Genomic DNA, 11845 nt, shown 5'->3' with positions numbered 1-11845 from the left:
AGCACTATTCAGTAAAACAGAAGCGATTGCGTGTGATGTTGCGTTTTATACATTAAACAATAGGTTAATTTGCGCTAAAGTACCCCTTTTAACATTTAGTCAGTTGCGTATAAATGTTGTCATATTTTTCCCGGCAAAAGAAAAATAGTTCTAAAACAATCCAAACCACCAAGAGTGGCAAAGCCTTGAACTAGGCTACCTATCGAAACGGCAAGTCTCAGATATAAATGGTTATGATTATTATAACGTTACGTTTATAAGCAATTTGGAATGCTGTCTTCTTCTTCCAGCTAAAGTGAAAGATATCCTCTGCTGTCATATTAAAATAATAAATATGAGCATTTTGTTATTGAAGGATAGCCTACATAAAAACTATTTTTGAGGTTATGTATTTTTTTTTTTTTTAAATAGCTCTATGTAACATAATGCTTGTGGGGAAAAAAGCCAGAAGTTTGACGCCGATATACCATGTTAAATGTCGTTGTTGTTGTTGTTGTTGTTGTTGTTGTTGTTGTTTGTAATTTAACTAAACTTTAATTAAATTTAATTAAACTAAATCTGACCTATAACTAATATATTAAAACCATAACCATAAACACACCCGTAACCTTACTGTAACAATTCACCTTTCATTTTAGAAGTCATTTTGGCGTTTTTCCTATTTGATAATTTGAACCCACCCCCTCAGGATCACTCATGGGCTATTCCAGTCCGTAATGTATTGATAATATGTCGACAGGACTTTCCCATTACACTAATCTAGAGGGGTGCTGTTGTGGTGTTTCAGTGTGGCAGCCGGTGTTTGGGTGTTCTGCCTTTTTACCTGAATAGGTACGTCTAATTTTCTTAATTTACTGCACGAGTATCTCCAATCTCCAATATTTGTACGTGTTGAATGTGACGTTATATAGTTTTATACTTTATGTAGCACACGACACAGACTACTACAAAAAAGCCAGCTCCGTTGCTAGTTAGCTTATTAGTAATTATGTGTTATGCTGCTTCCTGTCAACATTTCAAGCTTTCTTATTGGCCATTAGTGCTCTTACAAAGTCACTAAAGGTGGACGAACGAACTGAAGTGATGTGTGAAAATAAACATTTAAAGAATTTAAGTGCTAAGTTTTTGATAACTAACGTTATTCAGCCAGTAGGCTGATCAGCTAATATTAACGTAACAGTTACTTAGTTAGCTAAACAAACTCATAACCACAGTGTTGTACAGGCCTACACAATAATCCGTTCGTCTGAAAAGTAAGTTGTTTTAAATAAAGTAAAAGTCATTGCTGTGGTTGGCATCGTTGCTAAATGAATTTTAGTCATTCTTCTTTTTGAATAGCTCCTGTAGCTACTCGTATAATCTACGTTAAATGTTTTTGTCTAACAAGCAAAATGTCTTTTTTTAAATTTCAGTTTTAATAGCACAGAACTGTCAAAATGTCTAGCAAAAAGGCTAAGGGAAAAACCACCAAAAAGCGCCCCCAGCGGGCCACATCAAACGTGTTTGCCATGTTCGACCAATCACAAATCCAGGAATTCAAAGAAGCATTCAACATGATCGATCAGAACCGTGATGGCTTCATTGATAAAGAGGATCTGCATGACATGTTGGCCTCATTAGGTAAGGACAAAGTAGTTTTCCAAAAGCAAAAAGGTTTAGCCTAATCTTATGCCCTTCACACTTAATGACCCCGTTTCCATTCCAGTGGACATCACTTTCCCACACTCTTTTCACTTTAATGCCATTTGGTGCCACCAAAAAATACTATATACTGCTATATGGGATTTCAGTTATAATTATCTGTAATTCTCTGGATGCTACTATCCAGATCAATTATTGTCAAGTGTGGGTATCTGCAGGTTGAAATGGGTGTGGGAAAAGGTCTTTATCATTGGTTGTGAAAGCTGTCTGTCTGGGTCTGGGTGTGGGGTAGGGGTTATTTTCTGTTGTAGCAATTCACCTTTCTGCATGCCCATTACTCCGACCTGGAGCTATCCCGGGCTCATTACTTTTGCAATGGACACTAAAATATGAGCATTAACTGAGGTTCATATTTTTCTTGTCATATCTCTACATATGGTCATATTTTTCATAGTATTCTGAAACGGTTAACACTAAGTCATAATAAAGTACAAATATCTCTTTAAATAAACCAGCATTATCTGTTTTACTGTAACACAGTAAAAATCCAAGCAGCATACATTGAAAGAGAGAAAAAACAATACACATTTTTTAAATTAAAACAACAATATAATTACTTAAATAACAAAGTATAGTATTACATAAATTAATTTAAACTTAGGGGGTTAATCATTATATTGCAAGTCATTTAGAGAGTTTAAAGGCATTCCTTTTTCAGCTGCTTAAAGTTGTCGTGACGCCAGTGAACACGTCATACGAGAAGAGCTGTTGTTGCAAAGGGGAGGGGGAGTTATTTTGATGAAAGATTATGAGGGTACATTAATTTTTAAATATAATGACGTCCATAGAAATAATTTGGTCACACTTTATTTTAGGGTCCAATTCTCACTATTAACTATGACTTTTGCCTCAATAAACTCCTAATTGCTGCTTATTAATAATTTGTAAGATAGTAGAGGAATTGGGTAGGATTAAGGGATGTCGAATATGGTCATGCAGAATAAGGCATTAATATGTGCTTATAAGTACTAATAAACAGCCAATATCCTAGTAAAATGCAAGCTAATAATAAGCAACTAGTTAATAGTGAGAATTGAGCTCTAAACTAAAGTGTTACCAATCATAATAAACAATGCAATATTCCATAAAAATAATAATTGCCTATTTTGATTTCATGGTAACTTAAAATGATTTAAATTCAAATCATTTTTAAATGCCACAAAACTTAAAATCTACATTTAATCTGATACAAACTGGTTTTGACTGACAAGTTATTTCATTGTCAGGTAAGAACCCCACAGATGAATACCTCGAGGCGATGATGAATGAAGCTCCTGGTCCCATTAACTTCACTATGTTCCTCACAATGTTTGGAGAGAAACTTAATGGAACAGACCCTGAGGATGTCATCAAAAACGCCTTTGCTTGTTTTGATGAGGAGGGGACAGGTAAGTAAGGGAAGTAAGTAAGGGATTCACCAAAATAAATAGAATATATTCTGTTTTTGGTATACATTTATTAAATTATTTTCAGCATTGATAACCAATATGCCTAATTTGTTCTAGGTTTTATTCAGGAGGACTACCTGAGGGAGCTCTTGACCACAATGGGAGACAGGTTCACAGATGAAGAAGTAGACGAGCTGTTTAGAGAGGCCCCTATTGACAAGAAAGGAAACTTCAACTATGTGGAATTCACACGCATCCTGAAGCACGGCGCTAAAGACAAGGATGATTAGGATGAGGCCGAGCACTACTGAAACGAATGAAAACTACACTAATACTACACACAATTTTCTCCTTTTCCCCCACATTCATCCCCAAATGGGCTAGTGCAAAGGGATTTATTCATCAGCAAGGTGAGATCATTTGACTGCACTGGACCTTCTCTTAAAGGCCGTGTGTCCACCAAAGCGTTTTTAGCCTGCTGAAAACACCTAGCTATGGGCGCTTGAGAGCGTTTTGGCAGCGAAGCATTTTTTCAGTTGAGACACTTTGCTTGTTAAGATACGGAATATCCGCGAAAGTGTTACTAGTATCTTATTTCACACATATTTGGTTTCTGTGTTGATTCTATATTAAAATGTAGATACAATGTAACGTATTTCTCTGGCTCTTGTTTTAAATTAAATTAATGGTCAGTGAGGTATTAGTCCCGCCTCTCCTCCACTGTGATTGGACAGTTGACAGTGATGAGCGCTGCGTTTTACCCAAAGTTGAACATTCTTCAACTCTCAGTGACCGGTAAAAACGCTCATGGCGTTTTAAAACGAAAACAATTGAAAAATACGCCAGCCGCGTGAAAAAACGCTTTAGTGGACACATGGCCAAACAGTCTATGCAGACTTGTACATAACTATGAATTACATAAAGACTTGTAATCTGTAGTCAACCTCAGAGTGAATGAATGCTGTTCTGCTGTAAATGTTGAGAAATAAATTCTGGAATTATTCAATGTAGCATTGGAGTTGCTGGATATTTACACTTTGTAATAAACAATTTAATGTAAGGTAAGTCATCAAGTTTTCTTTACAGAATGGGGAATGTTTTACAAACAAAAGTCAGTTTGGAGTTTATCCCAACATTATTGTGTTAAAAAACAAAATTTTTGAAATCTGTTAAAAACAAGGTATTGTCATATAATATTATTCTCCTGAGACCCAGGGATAGACATTTTTCCTCTGTAGAGGACATTATATTACAGTTAATTTTTTAAGACCTCACACATCACAGTTTTATGTAAAGAGAAATACCAAATGGTTTTTTTCAGGTTTCACCATGACAACTCCCTCTCCTTGGTCTTTAAAAATAACTGACTGACTGAATGATCAAATTTAGCACTCTTATGGAAATATGATGACTTAATATTTCACAATTATCATTTAAATCTAATAAACATCTCAGGAAAATGTTATATGGTTTCAAATCCGAATATTACTTTCTTTTACAAAACCAATATCCATTGAGGGCAACAGGACTTACAGCATGTTTATCAGGCATTTTGGGAGACATGAGTGAATGGGGAAATATTATATATCAACATTCCTATAAAATATGAGATCATTATGTTGCCTCAAGAACACATTAATATGCAAATTAGATACAATATTTAGATACATTATATTGATTGGGACTACCTATTAACAGCCATTTTACACACACATTGCATAAAGGAAAATGAAAAAATCATTGTTATATCTTTCATAACAGTTGAGAATCATCTTTATACAAATTTTTTTTAAATAGCCTGAAACCTACAAATTGGTACTTGAAAAAAAAAAAAAACACTGTTTTTGCCTATACATGTCTTATCATGCCATTTTATTTTCTTAATAAGTACTGGTGTCCTTTACAGAGGTAATTTTTTTTTTTCAACAACAACAACAAAAAAATCTATTTGTTTCATATGCTACAAATAATGTAATGACATTGAAATTTCTTTAATTCACACAAAAAAAAAAAAAAAAAAAAAAATCTGGTTAATTGAAACCTAGATTTTGGATTGTACAGAATAAATAAACTGCCAACTAAGACAACACAAAATCTGTTTTCAAATGTTTAATTTCTCTCAATAACTTCACAACAACATCAGAGACAGAAATCGATGGAGACAACTACCAGTGGTTTGGAGCACCCTGAGATTTAATCATGATATAAACAAAATAAGGACTATCGAGCTACAATCCTTTGCTTTCAAAAAACAATTTCACGTTTTTATATCCAAATGTTTTACTGTACAATGCTGATTTATTTTATTAATTAGATCATTTCATTGGGTCCTTTAAAAAGACATTTTTCCAGCACCATTTTTTTTTTCTCTTTGACCAAAACAAGATTATGAATCCAACATCTGTCAAACTTAGGCTAGGTAACAAAGTTAAACGACAGAACGTTCCAGATGGTCAAAACTCTTCAGTCCCATCCATATCCAGAAGTATTTCCAACACTTAGCATGAAAAATATAAACTCATAAGTAATCAAATGCCGCCCGTTCTCCGTATGACAGGTGCATGTGTAGGTCATGGGGTGTAGGAACTGCAGGACCACCTTCAGTGCCAAAGCTCTCAGTGAGGTTCTTCAGTTGCTCACAGAGCAGCACCAGTAACTACTGATGTCAGGAGTCTTCATTCACGATCACTCTGCTAAGGCTAAGTTTTTTGTCTGAATCTTGGCCAAGTGGTCTGATATTCCAGCTTCAATTTTGTCACACTGAGCTAGGAACCCCTAAGCACAAGGAAAATAAAGAGAACAATATTTATTAAACATCTGAAATCAAATAATGGTCATGGGTATGTTAAAGTCTTAAGTGTTTAATTAAACCTTAATATCAATAAGGCATAATCCTACCTGAACAGTTTTCACAAGTCCCTTTTTCTTCATCCTGCAGTCATTAAAACTCTCAGGCAAGTTCTGTAAATAAGTGCACAGATAAAGCGACTTTACTGAACAACAGGATTTAAATCCATTTAATATACTGTAGTTTTATTTTATCTCTAAAATAATCAATTGGCAATGAATCTAAAGTAGCAGCAGATCTTTTCTTCCTTATTGTGACATTACATCTGAGTGTAACGGGTTTTTAACTTGGTTTTACTTTGAGCAACTTTAAGAAACGGAAAAACAATTTACCAGTGCATCTATTTCCTCTAGGATCTTCATGAACTGCTCGGAGGCTATTTTCACTCTGTGGTCCAGTTTGTTAAGAGCCTCAGCTTGCAACTCCTTTGCAAGAAAACCCTGAAAATCATTACATTATGAATTCAATTATGAGAATGACCATATTGCCAAGCCTCGTACAACCTCGTACAAAATAAATGATGTGTCCCAAATGACATACTATACACTATCCACTACTCAACCATGAATTTCATAAGGTTATTTTGTCATCCAACATCAGAATCTGTTAGCCCCTCATCGGTATGTAATTAAAGCTACGATAGTTGAGTGCGTCCAACATTCCACACTTTTTCGGTTAATTCAGTGCATCATCCAGATATTTGAATCGCAATTTTCACACTACTCACACTATTTATACTATAAAAAGGCATAGAATAGTGCCATAAATACGTGGATTAGGATGCACCTGAAGACTTTTATTTTTTAAAAACATGTCACACATACGTTCTTCAGTCCTGTGAGTTCACCATCCACCTTCTCAAGCTTCTTTGCGGTTTGTTCCACTGACTTTTCAATGTCTTTGAGCTTTTTAAGGTCAGCTTCCTCCTCAGGACTGTTCTGTAAAAATAAAGCAGTTTGTCAGACTCTGTGTAAAGCAATGAATGAATGAACAACACATTACACATCTTACCCTCTTTCCAATCATCATCATTTTACAACCTTGCTTTACTCCAAAGCCAGACAGAGGCTCATCCATCTCCTTCAATGATTTCCCTACAGTCAGAACAATATAACGTTACGATTCCAGTGATCCAGGTTTCTCTTGCAACAGCAATACACTGTAACTGTTGCAATGGCAGCCTAATGATGCTTTTATTTCAAACACTGCATCGTTCTGTTGAGCTCACAAACTTCAACTCATGACAGTTACTGTAGTTAATACGCAAAACACAGACTATTTGCAGTTGAGCGAGTATAAAGACAGGAAGCTGAGAAACAGACCATGTGCCTAAAGCATTGTATATGCTGTATTACCTTTAAATATGACTTTCTGGGATGGTGCTGGTACTCCTGTGGCTTCTGTCAGCGCCTCACACAAATCCTTCAACAGTGGTTCATGTCCATCTTGTGCTGTTAAAGTGATGCTGTGTTTCGTCGTGCCTGAGACAGAAGATCACAGGTTTAATACTCAAAATGATCGAGAGAGCTAACTGGAACTGTATCTGCAAATCCAGCGTCAACGTTCACCACTCATTTAACCTTAAGCAGATTACAATTGACTTGAAAACTCAAGATATAAATTCATAGCCTCGATATTGCCTTAGATAAGTGTCTAAGGTTTAGAGTGATGTTCGGATCATTTACAGTTAACGTTAGCTAGCTTTAACAGCTAGTGTAAAGCTAACCTCAATAAAATAGCGACTACATTTATTTTCGATATATCTTCATGTTTTGAAATTTTAAAAGTGGTCAGTTATCTTTACCATAAGCAACTGTCACAGTCAAGGTGTTCTCCGCCATATCGGCACACTGTTAGCTAAGGCTTCACAACTTTAGAATGTGTACATTATGCAACCGGAAGTGACGCATTATATGCGTCACGCCCCTTAGAAAACCGGGGATGTGCTTGATATTTGTGTTTTTGCACAAAAACAATGCATTATGCAATGATTTATTTCATTAGGAAGATACCATATACGCAAGAAGTGAGCTATTTCAAAGAGGGACTTTGGCTCTTTGTAAATCAGTCGCTTTGGATAAAAGTGTCTGCTAATGAATAAATGTATATGCAAATTTAATAGAAAACAATCTGCTCCTCTTCTAAAATGTGTTACTGCCAAATAAACAGCCCAGTGGTTCCAAAAAAAAATGATCCACTATTTTTTTTAAATACCACCATTTATTGCAACTCTTACAGACTCCAGTGATGCATTTCACATTTCAGATCTTGATGTATTATCATTAATGAGCTTTATTATCAAGAAAACCAGGTCATTTTAATAATTCAAAGAATATTCAGACCAGTTGATGCCTTGCTTTACATTGCTGCTCCAGGCAGATTCTTCATTCATGCTACACAGAACTATAGACGTGAAATACTTGATCAGTGTCAACGTAATTCTGTCAACGTTTCAGCAAGCTTCAGAGTCCAGAGTGAAGCAAGGCCATAGACATTAATATTAACTGTAAAAAAAAAAAAAAAATAGAAATTGCTATATTATTAAATAATATGGGTTTACATGTTTTAATGTTTGTAATTTTTTTTTTTTAAAGTAGCTTGACTTTTGTAACTGTTTGGATCTCATATCATCCAGAATGACTTTTGTTAGGACATGCATTGATATAAAGGTATGCTAAGGAAACAATTGAAATTCTTAGTAGGTAGATTTAAGGTGTATATACCAGATTTCTTCAAATTTCTAAAAACTGGAATCTCATTGGCAATCAGGCTAACATTTTTACATGACCAAATTCTAATTAAAATTGTGCTTCAAACAAAAACAGTTAGTTACAATACCAAGTGCTAGATTGGCAATGAATACAACAAAACATGTTCAATACCATATACCAGCACTAATAACTTCCTCCAACGCATGTAAATAAAACACTGATCAGAGAACAGATTATTATGTGGCAGGGATCTGTGGAAGGCCAAACTCGTCGACCAGAACGCCATCCTGAGGGATACAAATACAAAAACAAAGAAAATGTACTGAACAAATCACAAAAATAAATATTCCCAAAAGATAATGAATATGCAAAAGATAATGATTATGTATATCTTGTCATTGACAATATTATCAATGCAATCTGCACCTTATTGGTTTTAGTGTCACTGGGTATTCCTTCAGGAATGGAGGGTGCAGACGAGGCTTCATCTAAATAAGAGCTGTCATCATCCAGCAGTAACTCATCTCCCAGAGCATCCAGCTCTGCAACAGAGAAAAAAGTGAAGCTCAAAGTTCCAAATACACACACACACACACACACACACACACTCAACCTGCTTCCAGTTCATCCTCATCGATCTCTGGTGTGCCATAGCTGCGACTGAGAGCTTCCTGCACCTCGTTGGCCTCCTCCATCATGTCTTCCAGTTGATCCTGCAGGTCCTATCAGTCACAAACATTGGTAATGAAAAAGTGTATATTATTTACCACTGATCATGAATCAAAAACATTACTAAAAAAACAGTGATATCAAAATGATTAGTGTGCATACTTCAATCTGATCCATCTTCACTTGTTTATATGCTTTCTTCATTTCTTTTGCTCCAATCTTCATAGCCTCCACCTAAAAAAGTTTTTTTTTTTTTTTTTTTTTAAAGTATAAAAGGTTTGTAGAATCTTACAGTTAAAAAAATATAAATATGAATGAATAAAAGTGCTCGGAATAATACACATACCTGTAAAAAAAAAACAAAAAACAATTAATTCTCAGAATGACATTTTAGAAAGTAAAAAACTATACATTATGAAATTATTTATTTTATTAGGAAAATACAATATACGCAAGAAGAAGTGGGCTCTTTGCAAATCAAATTTCTTGGAATTTATTAATGAATAAATGAAATTCAAAAGTGCTGGGAATCTATGGACAGCAGTAAATAAGTTAATAACAAGTCTTTACTGTTGTTTTGGTGTCCCTTAATGACTGGATTGTATAGTTGGCTTGTTCCATATTAAATGACTGCTGGGAAAGCTGATCTCTTTGACCCTCATACCTGCATTATACAGTAAAAAAACAAAACAAACATTTAACATTATTACTAAAAACATCCTTTATCAGTGTGAAATGAAAACAGAATGCTAGATATTGAAATAAACATTTCACACATTTCAAATGAATATTCATCAGGATAAAACTCACATTCTTTTTTGTTTCAGCACTCTCATCGCCTTCTGTTTCACTGTATTCTGTAAAGAGATCGTTCATCTCACGCTTACAGAATTCTTTATGTTTTACGGTGGGATCAAAAAAATCTGAGACCACTCTGAAAATCTGGGATTCAAGGTCTAATTTAAACTTGGAAATAAACACAATTTTAGGATTTTGAAAATATAAGGTAAAAAGAATATAGTCAGGGTCAGTAATCAATTTAAATTAAGTACATTTGTGACCTTGTGAACACTAAAGTTCAGATTTTTTAATGCACAAGATGCTCTTTGGATCATTCTCAGATTATGCTGGATAACATGATCATTAAGTTTTATTGTCATTAGGAATTAATGAAGCTCGAGTCAGGGTTATAGTTTACTAAAACCATAAAAAAAATGTAATTCCTTGAAATAAAATTGCTTTACTAAAACTGAAATAAAAAAGTTATAAAGTTCAAAATTATAAAAGCACAACAGAATGACTACAATCTTAACTAAAATTAAAATAAAAAATAATTCAAAATATTAATTAAACTATAATAATATCTCAATAATACTAAATTGGTGCTGCTGCCAGAAGGAGGACAAAAAATACTAAGGAATGTTAATACTTAAATCCCTAGTTGTTATGCTGATAATATGTGTAAAGCAAAAAAATTATTAAAAATGCAAAATAAAGTGGTCTCAGACTTTTGGATCTCACTGTACAGTAGAATGATATATATAGTTGTATGTAACGTTATATCAAATCGAGTTTCTGATGCTCACTTTTGAGGGTCCATCCCTCATCTTTTTCATCTGGTCCTTATACTTCATTAGCTCTGCGTCGATTCTCGCTATTTTCTTATCGATCGACTCGACCCTCGTATCCACCTATAACGGGAACACCACACAGACAGCATCCACTGTACCCATGTCTGACATGCAAACACCAATCAGCTTCACTGAGGTTCTGAGACTGCAAGACATTCACACAACCATATAGTACTTACATTGCCTATGCAGTCAGAAAGGTTAGGAGGAGGCGTCTGTTTACTCCGACCGAAAATTCTGTTCATTATTTAAAGGGGATTTATACTGTACTTATTTGCTTTGTAGAGGTATTTAAATGCTGACTATCCCAACGGGCTTGTTCCGGTTGGTGGGAGAATTCACACACCATAATAAAAGTCACGGCTGAGGATAGTAAGCTTTAGTATTTCCCTTAAAATCGATACTTCTTATTGCAGTGTGTTTTTCTACTCCTCCTCATTTTTCCCTTGAAATTGTTTTGTCCCATATATTTTTAACCAACCAATATAGGAAATGTAGGCATACCAACGAAAGCTATAAATAAATGGATTGTCTATTGCCGCCACTATGCGGTCTGCAGTGGTTAAAGTGGGATTTGGCAGGTGGAGGAACTCTCAAATTTTGTGTAGGTGCAACAGGGAAAATGACTCACCGTGGGACAACATATTGAGTATTGTAGTATAGCAATACTTTTTGGGACAAGTGTGTCACTGTGGCACCAATTAAGTATCACAATACTTATTTACTTGATATTTTAATGGTTTTATTTTGGTCCATCTACATCTACACTGATATAATGAAGATACTATGTTCAAATACACAACCTTGTTTTTCACAATGTAAATTCAAACATAAAAATGGCTGAAGACGACTATAACAGAAATAAATCACAACCACAATTATGTAAATTTGACATTT

General features: G+C 34.6%; 3 protein-coding genes across 4 annotated transcripts; 1 reads left to right on the top strand and 2 right to left on the bottom strand.

Annotated features, from left to right (window-relative positions):
• The first annotated feature begins 751 nt into the window (after positions 1 to 751).
• Positions 752 to 4149, top strand: myl12.2 (myosin, light chain 12-2). The gene is made up of 4 exons (XM_079877422.1): positions 752 to 831; positions 1413 to 1620; positions 2928 to 3089; positions 3207 to 4149. The coding sequence occupies exons 2-4, from the start codon at positions 1437 to 1439 to the stop codon at positions 3377 to 3379; spliced, it is 519 nt and encodes a 172-aa protein (XP_079733548.1). The 5' UTR covers positions 752 to 831; positions 1413 to 1436; the 3' UTR covers positions 3380 to 4149.
• An 82-nt stretch (positions 4150 to 4231) lies between these two features.
• Positions 4232 to 7851, bottom strand: bag1 (BCL2 associated athanogene 1). The gene is made up of 7 exons (XM_079877421.1): positions 7742 to 7851; positions 7293 to 7418; positions 6949 to 7031; positions 6762 to 6875; positions 6270 to 6377; positions 5988 to 6050; positions 4232 to 5864 (listed from the first exon to the last, which is right to left on the bottom strand). The coding sequence occupies exons 1-7, from the start codon at positions 7776 to 7778 to the stop codon at positions 5775 to 5777; spliced, it is 621 nt and encodes a 206-aa protein (XP_079733547.1). The 5' UTR covers positions 7779 to 7851; the 3' UTR covers positions 4232 to 5774.
• A 294-nt stretch (positions 7852 to 8145) lies between these two features.
• Positions 8146 to 11385, bottom strand: chmp5a (charged multivesicular body protein 5a). 2 transcript variants are annotated; one of them, XR_013821864.1, is made up of 9 exons: positions 11128 to 11280; positions 10904 to 11008; positions 10128 to 10174; positions 9888 to 9981; positions 9480 to 9551; positions 9262 to 9370; positions 9075 to 9190; positions 8827 to 8935; positions 8146 to 8441 (listed from the first exon to the last, which is right to left on the bottom strand). XR_013821864.1 is itself a non-coding variant. In XM_079877224.1 (8 exons), the coding sequence occupies exons 1-8, from the start codon at positions 11191 to 11193 to the stop codon at positions 8885 to 8887; spliced, it is 660 nt and encodes a 219-aa protein (XP_079733350.1). In that variant the 5' UTR covers positions 11194 to 11385; the 3' UTR covers positions 8146 to 8884. The 2 variants fall into 2 exon arrangements, 1 of the variants encoding a protein (XP_079733350.1); XM_079877224.1 differs by having other exon boundaries at positions 8146 to 8935; positions 11128 to 11385.
• Between the last annotated feature and the right edge of the window lie 460 nt (positions 11386 to 11845).

The sequence above is a fragment of the Squalius cephalus genome (assembly GCF_949319135.1).
Source record: "Squalius cephalus genome assembly, chromosome: 7".
In the NCBI taxonomy this organism is placed as follows: Eukaryota; Metazoa; Chordata; class Actinopteri; order Cypriniformes; family Leuciscidae; genus Squalius; species Squalius cephalus.
The sequence above is the reverse complement of the archived record's forward strand: the minus strand, read 5'-3'. Positions and strand labels throughout refer to the sequence as shown.